At 45.8% G+C, this 17,066-nt stretch overlaps 1 protein-coding gene across 1 annotated transcript; it reads right to left on the bottom strand.

Annotated features, from left to right (window-relative positions):
* Positions 1–380: 380 nt before the first annotated feature.
* Positions 381–16,030, bottom strand: SLC6A14 (solute carrier family 6 member 14). The gene is made up of 14 exons (XM_037408469.1): positions 15,967–16,030; positions 14,813–14,981; positions 12,920–13,051; positions 11,210–11,371; positions 9,939–10,074; positions 9,075–9,207; positions 7,138–7,278; positions 5,856–6,084; positions 5,646–5,771; positions 5,435–5,553; positions 4,122–4,221; positions 3,774–3,883; positions 2,558–2,725; positions 381–1,972 (listed from the first exon to the last, which is right to left on the bottom strand). Exons 1-14 carry the CDS (start codon positions 16,012–16,014, stop codon positions 1,823–1,825), a joined length of 1,923 nt encoding a protein of 640 aa, XP_037264366.1. The 5' UTR covers positions 16,015–16,030; the 3' UTR covers positions 381–1,822.
* Between the last annotated feature and the right edge of the window lie 1,036 nt (positions 16,031–17,066).

The following is a 17,066-nucleotide window of genomic DNA, read 5'->3' as shown; positions in this document are numbered from 1 at the left end:
TGCAGCTCATCCTCCCTCCTGCTCCCAGCCTCTCCACACATCAGGACCAGCGGCAGCACTGTTTTCTGCTGGTTTGTGGCCAGACCATGACCCTAGAGCACTGGAGTGCAGGAAAGGGGTCCTCTTCACCAGCTTCTGTTATAGGCTTTAATCCCACAGCCCTTTTTATAAATTCCCACTCAATTACTTTCTGTATTTTCAGAGCCTGGTCCAAAACAGGGCTATTGGACTAGAGCCTAAACTCTTTTAAGACAAGGAGGTTGAATCTTTCCAGTTTAATCTCCCAAAGTCTTAGGATCATAGAAAAGTTGGCAGTACTCCCTTTCCCAACAACTGCCCCGCCCCATACATGACACTAAAATCTCATTTTCCAGCTCCAAAACCATTAAAAACAGAAAATCACATTTATTTGCCATAAAGTGTTGATTTGTCACAAAAATACCAGTATAAAACATACATTGAGGCATGCAGTTTGGGCAACAAGCCACTCTCCACACTCCTTCACGTCCAGAAACAGTAACAAAGCCCTGAGAGGAAGTGACAGCTAGAAACCCTGCTACATTGTTCCCGAGGAACCATTATCACAGCAAGAGAGATGTTCTTCTGCACACGAAATTTATTCATTCAGTCCATAGGTCTTTTTTCCGTTATCAGGAATTCACTTGTATTACAAGTGAAGTCAGGTTCTCTTAACCTAACCCCTTCCTGCCTAGGCAGGAGCATAAATCTGTGTTCCCAAATGCACCACAAACTTCCTAACTTTTCAATAATCTCATGATATCAGCAAATTTTGGAGTGACAGCACTAAAAGGCAGTTGTAACCTTCACTTGGGGTAAAGTTCTGCTTCTTTTGGCTCTACCACAACACTGATAACACTGCTTCAAGTCTTTAAAAAGCACATTGGGTCTGCTTTGGTAGGGAAAACCCAAGCCTGAGTGAAAGATGTAGATGACAAACTGGCAGGTAACGCTTTGGTGAGTGTAGGAGAGCAGACGCACCAGAACTCAGTGGTTACTATTTCATTCTGCAGTGCCTAATGACAGAATACGGAAACACAGGATTTTTGAATTATAGACAGATGAATACTGAGCATGGGGCATGACACAAAAGATGGATCTTTGGGGATCCCAAGGGGAATAATGAGAGAGAAGCCTGCTTTTTTGCCATGTTAAGACCTTATTTCCTGTGATGGCAAATTTTTGCCACCCAATATTTAGATGTACAAACGACACACACACACGCACACACACTGTAGTCAACAACAAATCCTGAGCAGCCTCACAGCACTGAGCAAGGCTTAAAGAATTATTCCTGTGCCCTGAGCTACGGTGTCAGGCAGCAGCACATGCATTTACCTCTCTGCCAATTGCACACCACTGTGGATAGCAAAGCACAGCAGAAGGTAGTAACTGCCCGTAGCACATCAGGGCATGCAAGCACAGCACCATTTGGCTCCAATCTCCTGTACCTGGGAAGCACCAGAATGTGTCTTTGTCCCCTTCCACACCTGTATCTGCAGTCCAGCTGGATACTGGTTGGATGGGGTTAAGCATGCCTAGTCCATCAGCCTGGGGAGCCTGCAATGTATTTTCCTGCCCTCACAACCCAAACACCTGGGGAGATCTCAGCATCTAATCTACCTGTTCCTCCCCAAACACACAGCACTAAAAATAAATAATACGGCTCATTTCCATTCGGGGGCTGGGTTTTGAAGGGCAGAAGGTTGGTTTGCTTTTTTTTGTTGTTTTGCATTGTCACTTTCTAATAGTTAAAGAAAAAAAACCACACTTATATGAAAAATTTGTCATCCAAATGGCCAGCTCATTGTTGAGTGTATACGAAGCCAGACACAGTAGGAATCTCATGTTCCTTTTCCTTTTTGGGATCTACGACATGGCTGTATCTTTCTCCTCGGTGACATTCCAGGTAGGGACCCCAGTTTGCAGTGGGCCTGCAGCAGCTTACAATGCGCTGGAAAGCAAAAACAAGAGGCACTTAATGTCTTACCTTAGTTCTGGCTGTTTTTAAAGTTTGGTAAAGCTGTAACTGTAGGTATGCCCTGCAACTCAGCAAAAAAACACCCCAACAAACAAAACCGAAGTTTTATACAAATCATTCCAAATGCCTTTGGGTTCAGTAGATTCTGGACATTGAAGTCAAGCAGGGAAAGCTATGACCAACAGGAGTCTCTGGCAAAGCTTGGCAAGAAAAGCATAACTCAGATCTTGTACTTGCTTTTTTCTGCAAGGAATGGGAGGCAACATTCCAGAAAACAACATGGGGATAGAAATTTTTAAAGCAGCTGGAACAACAGAAAGCATGAAAATCACTCTTGAATGTATGGGTGACTCCCAAAGAATTAGACTTTATCGTCTCAGAACACAGTAGGGTAAATTTGCCTCTGATGCAACTACCAGAGATTTTTTTTGTCTAAAAGCCCAATTAACGAATACCTCAAGGTAGTGAACCTCAAATTTTTGAGAATAAAGCACAGGTATTCCTGAAAATGCCAAGGAGAGCAAGATTTGAAGCCATGACAGATTTTTGTGCCCTTACCTGACAAAGGTTTCCTTCTGCTCTAATTATTTTTACAATAGCGACGATGGGAATCCAGATAACGCAGAAGATAATCATGCACCAGCCAACAGCAGTTCCCCACGTGGGATATAACACTGAGCCATAAGTGGGAGGTGAAAACGTGACCAAAGACCAGACCAAAATGGCCTATAAAAAATGGCAAAAAGATTAGGAGAGAAAAGCAGATTTACAGCTAACTTGAACTCGCACTGTATTTCCAAGTGGGTTAAAAAAAAAAAAAAAAAAAAAAAAAAGCGCTATCTACAAATTGCACACAGTTCCCTCTTGCTTTCTGAGTGTGATAATGGTTGTGCAGGATTTGGTGTTCAGTCATGGCCAAACAGTAAGACTGAAGGATGACACTGATAGGCACCCTAACACTTGAAGTACTTCTGTGTTTAAACAGAACTTGATCTCTGGGTCCCGCTGAAATCTTACGTTGGAGAATACATACATTGCTGGAGGAGCCCTGTACCTTTCTCTGTACATTTTATATGTTCCCATGTTCCATTATTTACAGGAATATGGGAAAGAATCTAAGATTAAACACTGGTGAATATTGCTGCGAAAATAAGACTTTTTAAGCAGCAATTTTTAAACTGTAGCCTGGACAGATTAAAGGTAATGTGCTGGCCAGAGTGATTTGCTACTGCTCCCGGATTTGTGATGCTAATAAAATCTCTCATAGCGAGATAATCCAACCATCTACACTCACAATTAGAAGTACAGGAGTAATGAAAAACTGACACATGCACAACAAAACTTAAAAAAAAAAATAAATCTCAGACAGGGGAACATCCAAAGAGCAAGCCCAAGCCAGGGATCTGTCCCCAAAACGATGTGTCCCTCAAAGGGGAAAAAACGAGCTAGGTTTTCAAAACATTTTCTCAGTCTGAAATGAAGCTAATCCAGCTGCTAAAGTGGACAATCTGTTTGCTGTATGTTACTCCTCAGGAGTACAGCCCCAGCTCACCAGCAACTGATCTGAATGGCCAGCCCCACCGGCAGAGTACCCAGGGAAGAGCGATAAGTTATCAGAAAGCATGGGTAGCGCGTACTTTGTTTCATTGGCACAGCCGTACCCCAACTTTATACAGGGCCTGGGCACCCAGCCCTGAACCCTCACGTGGAAACCTCTTCACTACCAAATTACTAAGCTCTGTCACGCTAATGCAATCCAGTGACCTACACTCACCATTAACAGCACAGGAGTAATGAAAAACCAGCACATTCTCCACCACAGCCAGAATGAACGGCTCTTCTTTCCAATCATCATTTCGATGTCTTCAATGAACCTGTTTCCTCCTGTTGAGAGACAATCGTAGGGTGCATTGTAAAGCAGGCGGCTCCCTTGCAGGTGTTGTTAATCAGAAGTCATAGAAGAAAGGCAATGGTCAAGGACAGTTTCTCCAGTTCTATGGTAAACATTAAAGCTTTTCAGACAGTTACGTTTTAAATGCCTTATAGCAGTAATTAAAGTTTAATATACACTCTGCCAGGGACCGCAGAGTCAAATCATATAACTTCAGTGCAAATAATTTACCGTAAATGTAGATGATGCCTATTATCTCCAGGACAGCTGCAATAAGGATTCCCCATCCAGCACAAAAGTGATCTATTAGGTTAACCCAGTAAATTCCTGCCTGTAGAACAAACAATAGAGAGGTTAAAAAACTTACTCAATCCCAGTAACATCTTTATGCAAATAAGTTGCATTGTTCAGGCCAGTTTAACTAATAACCAGCCTGAGTTTTTTAAATTCCCAGTTCTTGAAATAAGGTACACATTTGTGAGCATTGTTTTGTTTAAATATCTCTTATGCAAAGTTGAAAAGCACATCTGACAAAATTCTGTCAATTTGCATACTAATAACAAAATATATGTATATGCAGAGTGTATATAAACAGTTGAAAGCAACATTTAAATGTGGAACTACCTTATTAAAGCTGATTCTGGAGTTTTAATATTGAGCTACAGCAACAGCAATACCAGTTATCACTTCTGGTAGGCTTGTATACTCCTACACACACGTGTTTTCCACGTGGGTTAAACACAGCTGTAAACACCAGCACGCAACAGCAGGATCACAGAGCAGGAAACAAGCCTTAAGTCATTTCACACTCTTGCATACTAAGTCCTTTGCAAGCTTCCCTGCCACCATGTTTCATAACTTACGTGCCTTGCTTGGCTATACAACCATCTATTCACCACAATTATCTACTTCACATTCTCAGTCTAATTACATGCATAAATCTGCATTTCTAGATAGGTTAATTGCAATGAACCTTTATATCCTTAAAGACAATTGCCTCAGGAAATTTTCCCCAGGTTACCTATACGGAATTTTAAGTATATATGTGTGTATACGTATGTATGTATATATAAATACACACATACAAGAAGTAACCATACGATCTACAGATGCTCGTGAGCTAATAAGTTTTTATGACATGAATAGGCCATCTCTCAAATCCTGCCCTGTTTGGTAGCCAGTGCTGAACAAAAAGATCCCGTCATCATCTATTAGCGGTACCCACAGTGCTGCAGACACACCGTATGTTTATGCTTGAGATTACACAATCTGAACTGAGGAGCAATAAAACAGGTTGATGGTTCATAGCCTTGGTACAGGCCTTCTTCTTAAAAGCACATCTCAGTTCAATAATCACAGAAAACCTTAGGTTCTTCAAGCTTCCCTCTGTGAATTTTTATTTGCATGTCCAGGCACACTGGCAGAATTCAAGTGTTTCTCAGACCAATCCATGCAAACAGGAACAGTCAGAAAGGGTATTTAACTTGAGTTCATCACTTGCAGCGTAACTAAACTCACCGCCAAAACAGAATTTAATGTCTTACCTGAGTAACACAAGTAAGACCGAGAAGGAAGAGCAATATGCACACACCCAGGGTTATAGGGATTCTTAACTTTTTCATCGCTTTGGGATATATATCTTGTATGGTGGTTGTAAGTGTTTCTGCGAAGGAAGAAGTGTGGGGTTTTGAGTAGCACAATTACTAAAGGTAATGGTCATTTGAAAAGCCGTGGGTCACTTAAAACCCCACTCACCTATGGTGGCAAACTGGGAGTCAAGGCCCAAGAGCAGGAGCATGAAGAAAAACAAGAAGGACCACAGAGGAGAAACTGGTAACTTGGAGAGTGCCTCTGGGTAGGCTACAAATGCCAGATCAAACCCTGGAAAGCAGCAGAAGGATGGAGGTCAGTGTCATGCCTTGGTCAAAGCACATCCAAATACAGACAGCACAACTATCAGCCTACCTGAGTCCACAACCTCTGAGACGGGTCTCTCAGACACAAATGCCATGTGTCCCAAGATAGAGAATATCGCAAACCCAGCAAATACGCTGGTGAGGCAGTTAGTTACGCAAACTAAAATAGCGTCCGAGTAGCAGTTGTTGTGGAACTTATTGTACGAAGACAAAGCAACAAGCCCGCCCCATGCCACGGACAGGGAGTAGAATATCTGGGTGGCTGCATCCTTCCAAACCTACCAGAAATAAGAACATAGGAATTACTGTATTATTTACAAACATTTAAGTCTGCCCTCTGTGGAAGTTCCAGGTGGGTTTTTTTCTTTTGTTTCCCCCCTCCTCCCTGCGTTTAGCCTGAATATCTAATTCCATTTCACATGGGCTTTAGAGTAGGTAGGATATAGCACGCTGGTGACCTTGCAGTCTTAAGCACAAATATTATCTTCTATGATCTCCAAAGGTCACATCCCAAGTATATTTCTAAATACTTCAATCTTACTGAGCTAACCCTGGAGAAGAGATTCAGCTCATTCACATATGTGGGTTGTCGAGCGAGATAGGAACCTTTCACAGTGCCAACAAAAAAGGGAAACCAGGACCAGGCTGCAGGAGCGAGAACTTCCATGTGCTCTCCCACTTGTGCCCCTCACACTGTGACCCAGACAAACCACTTGTGCCTCTGCTGTACTCCCTCAGTTAGTGCCAAATGCTCACATGAAGTACCACAAATAAATATCACACTTCATGCCTGCTTTTGGTAAAACTGAATTAATGTTACCATAAGCCAGAACAAAAAATATCCAAGCCCCCTTTGCACAAGGCGCCCTTCCCGGTCCACCTAATTTCCCAGGTTTAATTTCCTGGGCAAGGCACAGCCTGAATTTCAAACTCTGGCATCCCTTCAACCTTCTGATAAAGTCCTTTGAAATTATCAGAAACCAAAGCAAGTAAGGTACATGCAAGAACAGTGCTTGATCCCACAGCAAGAATGTTCTCAGCAGGCTTTGCTAAGGCGAAACTGCAGCACAACCCCCAGAGCTGCCCAAAGCCACCACCAGTGCTGGTGTCAGTGGTGTGGCAGGGAGAGGGCAGAGTGTGGCTGGTTTTTAGATTGAGAGTAGCTAGAATAGGAGCTTGGACTTCTGATAGAGTTGGGGGTTGCTTTCGAAGGAGAACCTAGCTGCAGATACAAAATGAAGAACCACCCGCGTGGATCAAAAAGCAGGCATTCTGTAAGTGACAAGCCCACAGAAACATGTTGTGCTCTTGGGGCCGACGCTGTCTCTCACCTCTGCCTCCATCAGCTTGGTGATGTTGGACTGCCTCCCAATGTAATATTCGATGCCATCCAGAGCACCTTCCAGGGTAGCACCTCGCACCAGCAAGATGAGCAGGATGACATAGGGGAAGAGCGCGGTGAAGTAGACAACCTGCAGAAAACAGGGCAGGGACACGTGAGAAGCGAGGGGATGCACGTACCTCTGTGCAGGAGGAACGGCCAGGTTTTAGGGTAAGGTCTGCTAGGTCAAATGAAAAACAGGCGACCAGGGAAGAGAACGCACACACGCCAACCATTAAACCATCTGGCTTAGCCGGTTCTGGAGCTGCATTCCAGCAGAAGCAGCAGGCCCAAGCCACATACCCACTTTTCAGACAGCACTTGACTAGTCTCAGAAATGTGTTTTCTGACTTGATTTACTGCTGTAGCAAGGCCGGGGCTCAACTACCCAAGAAGACTCCGGCTAGACAATGCTCCTAACAAATGCAAACTGAAAGCCAGTCAAAAATAGGTGACCAGGATGGAATTATCACCTGCTGAGACTGACTGGGGCTGGGGGGGAGCCATGCTGGGAGCTTTCTTCACTGACAACAAGGACTTTTAGGTTCTCTCAGACACAGATCTTTTTTGTTGTTTGTCTACACAATTTCCAGCTCGACGGGATCCAGGCCAGAAGCAGGGCTGAGCAGCGCTGTTATCACGTGGGCTACATCCAACAATACTCTTGTTTCTTGAGCCTTAGTTTCAGTGCAACGCAGATAATTGACCCGGTACTGCTGGTTACACCAAGCCATAGCATTGCACCATCATGTGGTGAGTCTGCCTTCTGAAGACCTCCTTCACACTTGCTTGGAATAAGCAATTCTCTCTGCTCTTCACCTTTGCCCTGTTCCTGCCCAGCTAGATTCTTCTGAGCCTTACCTTACTCCTCAAGGAGGCTTACCTTCATGACAGAAGAGAAGTGACAACAGGAACAGCCAATTGCCAGGAACCCAAAGAATGTGAGTTTAAGAGGAGCCGTGCAGCAGGACAGCTGTGGCTGGGAAAGCACAGATACTCCACCCTGAAGTTCTGAGGGGGCAGAAAGCTCCAGATTGAAAGCAGAATTGGAGGAGGCATCAGAGCAAAGGAAGACAAGCATACAGGAACCTTAGAAAGGCACAATGACAGAGGGAATCAAAAGGACAAAATAAATAAATAAAAAAAAGTCAGCACAAAAAGGGTGAGAGAATGAATGAAGGCAACAAAGATGGAAGAAGTAAAGATGCAACACGAAAGGAGTACGGGGAGAAAGGAACTAAATCAGGAAAAGGACCTCACACAGAGAATCATGAAATTCAGCCTGTCTGAAGTCTGGAGAGAAGCTGAGCTAGCCCAAGGAAAGCTCCAGGCAGCTGTGCTCCGGCACATAGAAATGGGAGCTCAGTAGAGCCAGAGTCGGAAAACAAGCACCTATGAACCTGGTCCCTAAAAGCCTCTTGGAATCCTGAGTACAAACAACATTTCACAATCCGGCAGGAAGCTGCACACGCACATCTGCTCACAGGACTTGACCTGTATTGTCCAAACAGCTAGTCTGGAGGTGCAAATAATGACCGGGTGTTCCCAGGGTGTGTGCAGTCACATGCACACACCCATCACAACAGGCTGGGTGACTGCCAAAACTCAGCTGGAATCACCTGCGTGACAGCAAGATCCCCAGATGCATGGCAGCCCTGGTGCAACTAAAAAACCCATGTGTTAAGTAGCTGCTGTGTAATCAGCACCTTACTCACATTTTATGTAACAGTTCTGAAGCCAAGGAGCAGAAGAAAGTCTAATGCCATGTCCAGCAGATGATAGTGGGTTAAGACTGCATCCTGCCTAGTGCTAACCTTCCCCGAGTCCAACTGACATCGGAAGGGCGGGATCAGGCCAAAAGTCTGCTACCTGCTCTTTCTAACTTACCTTTCCAGAAGATTTTATTCCTTTAAACAGCACAGCTCCAACAATCATCCAGGACAGGAGGAGGCAGAGCGCCAGGTACCACACAATGCCACCAGTCTCGTCCAACCCACTCGAGCGCTGGAGAGCCACTTTACTGAAAGCACAAAACGCTGCAATGAGGGCGACAGCAGCACACGCTCCTCTGCAGCAATTTCTTGAAGGAAAGCAAGCTGGTTTCTGCAGATATTACAAGACCCTGCAGCTGCTTCCGTGAGGGTGCTGTTAGGACTGCACAATTGGCATTGAAAAACTGAACATTTAACTGCAGTGTCCCCCTCTTTTTAAAGTCTAACAGTCCCCAGCTCTCCACACATTGCCCATCAGGCTTACCTCAGCTCTTTTGTGTTAAGCATGAAATTCTGATGGCAAAAGAAGAGCCCATAGGAAGCATCAGTTCCCAGGAACCCGAGGAACATGAGGCAAATTGAAACCATGGGGCTAAAGAAACCGCAGTTTCACAGCAGGCCCAGATTCAGAATAAGGTGAATATATTTTACACAGCAACTCCTGAAAGGAAGTGTATGCTATACATAAAGATGCTAGTGTAGTCCCTACCAGGACTCCAGAGAAGAGAATTTCTTGAAGCTGGAGTATTTTTCAGTTTGCTACAGGTTGGCTCTTTTACTTCTTTTATTTTTTTATATTTTTTTTTAAGGGTCCAGACTCATTAATTGAATTTTATGTCCCCTCTGCACAGATACGCATGCCCACCCCTGTTGACTAGATTGGTTTTGGACAGCCAGATGAGACAAAAATAGAAGATACATTCAAAACCACAATGCATAATAAATGCATTTTTAGCATTCCTTTAAAATATTTGCTTACTTCCAGTATTGTTCACTGGGAAATTGCACTGGTTTGTAGTTCATGGTGCCATTCAGACATGTGAGATTGTTGCTTGTGATGAACGAGTAGTTTGCATGAATGATTTCTCCATCTAAGGTTGCGTTGCAGTCACTTACTGAAAGCAAGCAAGCAAAAGGGATCGTTAACACAGTGATGACTATTACAAAAATCAGACTATTATAGTAAATATGTTTTTTAAACAGTTACAGCTTCATTTGCCTACTAACAATATTTAGAAACAGACTTGAACCATCACTTGCAGCTGTGACTTTGCTACTTTGACTGTAAATCAAAACACCAGGAATCTGGTGTGCTCAGCTCCACCTTTCACTTATTGTCTTGCAAAAAATACTTGCAAAAAGCAGAGCCGAGGATAGTTCAGATTGTAGCTTTGGTTACTCTATGAAAAATCTTTGTTCCAAAACAATGTTAGACACAGATAATCTTCTAGTAACTTCACCTTATTATGGCAGAGGGCTTACTAGAGCTCTTTAAACATTTTTGGGGTGGGGGGAATAGGCACTGTTTGGATTTTTTTTGCCAGAACATACAGTAAAGAACACTCTATATAGCATTTACTAGAAAAGTCTTGTTGAAGTATATTTCAGGACAGCTTCTTCAGTTCAGTTTTGTATTCCTGCAGCACTTACAAATGTTGAGCTAAAATATTTTTGTTTAGCACACAAGCAGGTGTCAACTTTTTGTTAAATAAAACATCTCAACTTCATTTTATGAAACCTACGAATCGTAGAAGAGGTTTCCAGATACCTGGTTAAGAGAGTTACAATTACACTAACACTTGGCAACACATTTCAGCTACTAACTACTAATTACCTCACCAGCTTCACCTTCGCCTTACACTGGTCTGATATGGAAACTAGTGAGATAACAAGTGTTTGGCCATACATGTGCTGTCAAACATCAAGAACAATAGCATGGAGATACGTTCTGAGGAGTTAATAAAGTGTAAAACCAGCACCGTACTGGTACTCAGGTACTGTGCACCCCCACAGCCACAGGGGGAGCAAGGGGTAATGAAAGAACCCCTGACGCAGCAAGGTTTCAGCCTGTCTCTCTTTAGAATTCCCAGGCACTTGGAGCTGGTAGCAGGGAAGCAGAGAAGCATCACTCCAGGAAGGACTTCTCAAGCCATGGGTAGCTGTCTTGCTCCTGTAATTTCTCCCAGAAAACAGTACAAAGTACAAGTATTCATAACAGTAATATTAAGCTCTAGCTGTTAATGAAGGTACCTAATCGCGTTTTGCTGCAGAACTCATCTGCCCAGGAAAAGCATTCTGACCACGGCAGCACTTTTTGAAATGAGGCAAATAAGTAGTAAAGTGCATAAGCAATGATAACGTTGTAGTAGATCGCCACAAAAGTTGAGATGATGACCATCGTGATGCCCACTCCTAGGAAAGAGAAAGACATGTCTTAACTACCGCAAACTTGAGTTGGAAAAAAAACCCAAAACAAACAGAAAAAAACCACAACACAGACTTCACTTGATTTTTTAAAAGGCTACTTAGGAAGTTGTTGAGGTTGTTTTCTGGATTTCTTTTGTGGGGGTTTTTTTTCCCCAATAATTTTTAACAGCAACCAAACAGGGAAAGGGTAAAGCCATGAAATGAGGGACGTGATCCAAACTGACCATCTCAAATGTAGTTTTGACGTAGAGTTTGAATCAGGCCCAGAGAAAAATTGGACTAGTTGCTAAGTCCAAGTCTAAAGGAGAAATTGAGTACTTTGTTGTCTCCCAGTTCAGTGGGAAGTTCTGATTGCTTAGTAAAATTGAAGAAAGTATATTAGGACTGACCAAGCCATTTTAAAGATCCCACTGTAATGAATAGTTTTGCCAATAAATGAGAATTGACACAGAAGGATAAATCTGTGTCAATAGTACTGTTCTCCTCTTTTGTTAAAATTAACTTTATTCTGTGGCTTTCTGAGAGAACGTCTGCCAAACTGTCCCAATCATCTTGGAGACTACACTGAAGTTTGTATCTTCGCAGACACATGATGAAAGATTTGCTGTGCCTATAGACTTTTGCTTTAAAGATAAATACACGGCTCTTGTGAAAGGTTGCTTGTGCTGAAGAACGGAGACTGGCAAAAAAAGTTGAACGTTCAGGCAGCCAGCCAGACTGTAATCTCTTTCGTTTCTGTACTAGGTGGCAAGTAAAATTCTTATTTCACCAGAAACTTCCTTGTTCCTACATTAATTCCTCTGGTAGATAAAAAGGGCAAACAAGACCAATTGCATAGTCCTTTACACCCATCGGTACAGGACCTGGAGGGACGGGGTAAGTAAAGCACATGGTTAGTTGTTTGCAAACACCTAAGTCTCCCTGTGAAATTCAAACCCTCACGGAGAGAGGCGAACTCCCACTGCAGTGTGCAGCTCTTTCTCTTATCACAAGAGGCACCTCACCTCTTGAAGCCAGAGTCTAGCAGATGACTCCCAAGGCAGTGAGTTGGATGAATGTATGCATAAAGCAGTCAGACCCACGTGCCTGTGCCGGTGCTGACAGCCAAATACAGAATTAGTCCCTCCAACATGGAACTGCCTTGCAAGCTACATAGGATGTGAAGTGTAAAGAAACACCAATAAAGTTAACTTTAAAAAATTGTATTCCATCTGTCGCACACAGTGCCAGGTGTTTAACTGAGATTTTCCCCTCACACAGCAAACAGGGTGATTTCCTTCTGCCAGGAAAATCATTGATAAAACCTCTCATAATTGACAACATTTTTGTGGAAATCTTTAATCCACATCTGTTATTATAATTGCATAATAAGGAAGATCTACCTGGGAAAATAATATTGACCTTGTGACCTCGGGAATATTCTCTACAGGGAAACTGGCTTCTCAGAATTAGTAACTTTGTGAATAAATCATTAATTCACATCTGTTTATTACTAGAATAAAAAAAGATCTAAAGAAACATAACAATACCAACCTTGAAATAATGGTAATATTCTCCAGATGGAAATTGGCCCTAGACTGGCAAACTGCCCAAGGGAACATTCCATGAAAAATAAGGGCAAGCCAGCTAGGGCCAACATCAGGGTGTACGGGATTAGAAAAGCACCTGAGGGGAGAGACGGAAAAAGTCCACAAACACACAAACACACACAGAGAAAACAATGAAACTTCCAGTATTCACCGTAGTTCTATTACATTTTATACTCCCTTTCTTCCCCTGCCTCAAATATCTCACTGTGCATTTTTTTTGCTTTTGCAGAATAGAGATTTGTTTGTAAATCCTGTTTTCTAATAAAACTAACCAGTACCTGCAACGAAGAGATGCAGATTGCTGGGAGAAAACGGTGATTTACGTGGGATGGCTTCTTGTAGAATTAAAAGGATTTTACAAAAACTATCAAAGGCATAGTGTTCTCATACAGGCAGGAACACTGCTCAGCTGTGAGCACTATCGGCCTTGTCTGCTTTCTATTTCATCTTCCAGCTTTTAATTTAAAAAGGAACAGAACCATTCCTTCATGTACTTAGCTGTGATTTCCAAACCGCCCTGTTAGAGTAGCTACTGGACATCAAAGCATGAAAATTATTTTCTATGGTTGACTGACTCCTGTGTCAACCAGCATCTCCGTGTGGCTCTTGTTCAAGTCCATTTTAAAGTGTACATTAACCAGGTATCAATGTGAGCCCTGTTCTGTGAAAGGGACTGGCACGTCTTTGTATGCATGCAGAAGATAAGGGAAGCGAGAGCACAGATTTCCTAAACACGACCTGATATCCCCACAGAAATCTGTCCTCTTCACTCTCGGTGAACTCAAAGCAATTGAGGACCCAGTTCTGCAAGGAACTGCAAATACCTGCTGTAATTTAAGCAAGTAAATTGTCTCACAGAATTAACTGGGTTACTCCTGTGTTTCGAAACAAGGATGTAACAGTTGTCTTTATCAATCATGGGCAAGGGGCACAGAGCAGGATACAAGCAGCAGCACAAATATGCTTTAAATGCAAAGCTTTTGCAGCAGCAGATAAGAAAAAAAGTCTAGCAGAAGGGCCAATGTCACGACTCATTTTGTTGTCACAATTTTCTTCAACAAAACTGTGACGCAACCCGGCCAAGCTCACTCCAATAAAAGTTCTGTAGCAAGAACGTCTCCTCGTGTTCCACACGCAGCCGTATGGGCTGTGCTGCATTTACAGTCCAGAGTTTTACTTCCAATGACTGTTAGGCAGAGCAAATAAGTACATACAAGTAAGTCCTCTGCAGTTACTCGGCGTTTACGCTCTCCTTAATTACCAGTGGTTGCCTGGCAAGTAGACAAAGCTCTAGAATAGCAGCCAGGGAAGCCAGTGCCTCCATTTGGCTTTGCCACTAGTTCATTGTGTAAGCAGGTAGAGGCTCTCTCTGCTCCGCACTTCCCAAGCATCTGATGGGGATAATTATTGAGCTTGAATAATTATTCCAGCTTAGCTGGTTTGCCTGGCAAAACAGAAGTGCAGAGGGTATTCAGTCGCTGTGTATAAACAGAGGCAAATCTGGGGAGGGAGAACAGCTATTTAGGTAGGTAGAGGATATTGGCACATTGAGAAAAAGATGCGCGTTGGTCATGACTAAATCAGAAGAGTTCTCTAATTCAGATGAATGTTTGCTATTTAAACTATTTCCCTTCCTGGCTGGTACCAAAAAAACACGGAGATACCTCTTACTCCTCTTCCCATTCCCACCAGCGGGCACTAACCCAGTTCCCAGGGTTATGCTCACATCCAGCTTTGACAAAATGTGTCCGGCCTCAGGGCTGGCCCTTGGAGCTGGCCCTCCTTTCTCAGGGACAGGAAGGTGTGCCCACCCGACACTGCCATTCAATACAGGTACCTCCGCCATTCTGGTAGGTGAGGTAGGGAAACCGCCAGACGTTGCCGAGGCCCACAGCGTAGCCCACCATGGAGAGCAAGTAGTCGCCTTTGTTTGACCAGTTACCACGCTCTGAGTTCTCATCGCTATCACTGGCATGGGCATCTTTTTCATTTGACAAACTGAAATCCTTGGAAGAAAAGAGGAGGAAGGATTCAGGACCACCCCATAGGCAAGTGGGGCGGGCATATCCTCGTTCCTCTGTCCAGAGCAGCACCTTGGCATCGCTGGGCAGGGCAGCTAGGCAGGGTGGGCAGAGTCAGGTGGGCTGCCAGTCCACCTGATCCTTGATGAGACAGATGGACCTATGAGAAAGGGTCCCACCAGAAAGCCCACACAACCTTCACGGCCAGTTTTGCCCTGCTCCTTCCTTAGTCCCCTGTGCTGCCAGCTCCTAGGAGCAGCATCTCCAGGGGACTCCCTGCTCTGCCCCCACACATGCCCAGATGCCTCCACAGCTGTTCAGGTGCTCATGCCCACCCATACCTGTATGCTCACCTTTAAAACACCTATCCAGGTGCCCTTCATACCTGCCCAGGTGCCCATCCCAACACATCCCTGTTTACCTACCTCAGCACCCCAATGTTCCCATACCTGTCTGGACCTCACCTGCCAGTGCTCCCACAGCTACCCAGGTCCTGCATCCTACTGGCCCGAGTGCCCCTGTGCCTACCTGAGCGCCTCTATACTCTACCTGCTCAGATGTACCCACATCTGCCTGTGTTCTCCCACACCTGCCCAGGTACCCCCAGTATCCCACCTGCCCAGGTGGCCCCTTACCCCACGTGCCCAGGTGGCCCCAGTATCCCACCTGCACAAGTGCTTTCATACCTGCCCAGGTACCCCCAGTATCCCACCTGCCCAGGTACCCCCCTTACCCCACATACCCAGGTACCCCCAATATCCCACCTGCACAAGTGCTTTCATACCTGCCCAGGTACCCTCAGCATCCCACCTGCCCAGGTACCCCCCTTACCCCACATACCCAGGTACCCCCGATATCCCACCTGCACAAGTGCTTTCATACCTGCCCAGGTACCCCCAGCACCCCACCTGCCCAGGTGCCCCCTACCTCTCCGGGCGCCCCCGGCCAGCCGCCCCCCCCGGCACCTCACCTTCTTCTTCCCGCAGGAGAGGAAGCCCGGCAGGCTGAGCATCCCCATCGCCGCCGCGGAGCCGCCCCGCTCTGCCCGCGCCGCCCGCCGCCCGGCCCTTTATCGGACCCGGCTGCCGCCCGCCCCCCGCCGCCCTGCCGGGAACCGCGGCCCCTGGGCTGCCCCGCGGCCCGGGCGGGGCTGCGGCCGTGCGCACCCTCCGCCCCGGGGCACCCCTGGCCCCGGCGCCCGCCCGGCCCCGCGCCCGCGGACCCTCCTCCAGCCCCGCGCCCACTTCCTCGGGAGCGCCCGGCCGCCGCTGCCGGCCTCCTGCCCACTTCCCCTGCTAAACACCCCCTGCCCTCCGCAGGCCCCCGCCTTACCCCGACCCACTTCCCTGCCCCGCACCCACGCTCCCTCAGCCCGGGCTCTCCAGCCCTGCTTGCGCCCCTGCCTGCCCACCTCTTTGCCCCTTCTAACGTGCCCCCCACTCCTGGCCCTTCTTCCCCCTCTGCCAGCACCTACACGCACACCCTTGCCTTCTACCTACGGGGCCACCAACTCCCCATCACTCGCGGACCCTCTCCTGAGCAGCTGACCCTGCTACCCCCCTCCTCCTCCCCGCAGAGCCGCTGCCCCGTTCCCTCACCCAGAGACCCCGCTCACAGCTCCCTCCCCACCCGCACCTGCCTCTCCTTCCTTCTTAACCTGCCCCATGCTGGAGTTTACGTTTAGGAGTCGCACCAAAGCAAAGGGCACAAGGGGGTTAAGCCGTGTGGAAATTTCAGCTTCTCAACACACCTTCCACTTACACATGACAGGCACAGAAAGGGCAGGTCATAAAAGCAAAGCCATCGCCAGAGGAGGAATTTAACAGCAACAAATACTTAAGGACCTTCCTGAAGCTCTCCCCTGCTTCACCCACCAGAGTGACCTTCCCCAGGCATCCCTGAAGGACACGAGGAGGACACTGGCCAAAGCATCCTCCACGTACAGGCACAAGGGGACACTTGTTGACTGGCTGCTTAATTGCTCTCCTCCATTTCTAACTGCTCTTTTCCACGGCTCTTTCATATCCACACCATGACAAACGTACCTTCTGTCCTCAATTAGTGGGACTT

This window comes from Falco rusticolus, chromosome 14 (assembly GCF_015220075.1).
Source record: "Falco rusticolus isolate bFalRus1 chromosome 14, bFalRus1.pri, whole genome shotgun sequence".
NCBI classification, from domain to species: domain Eukaryota; kingdom Metazoa; phylum Chordata; class Aves; order Falconiformes; family Falconidae; genus Falco; species Falco rusticolus.
This window is presented reverse-complemented; position numbering and strand designations above follow the sequence as displayed.

What these genes read in the sequence shown, in the direction of transcription:
- SLC6A14 (XM_037408469.1), bottom strand. Translation starts at nt 16,014, where the DNA reads ATGGGGATGCTCAGCCTGCCGGGCTTCCTCTCCTGCGGGAAGAAGAAG. An exon ending in CACCTACCAGAATGGCGGAG is followed by an intron (nt 13,052 to 14,812) that starts GTACCTGTATTG and finishes CTCTCCCCTCAG; the next exon opens with GTGCTTTTCTAATCCCGTAC. An exon ending in CCCAGTGAACAATACTGGAA is followed by an intron (nt 9,208 to 9,938) that starts GTAAGCAAATAT and finishes TTGTGCTTTCAG; the next exon opens with TAAAGTGGCTCTCCAGCGCT.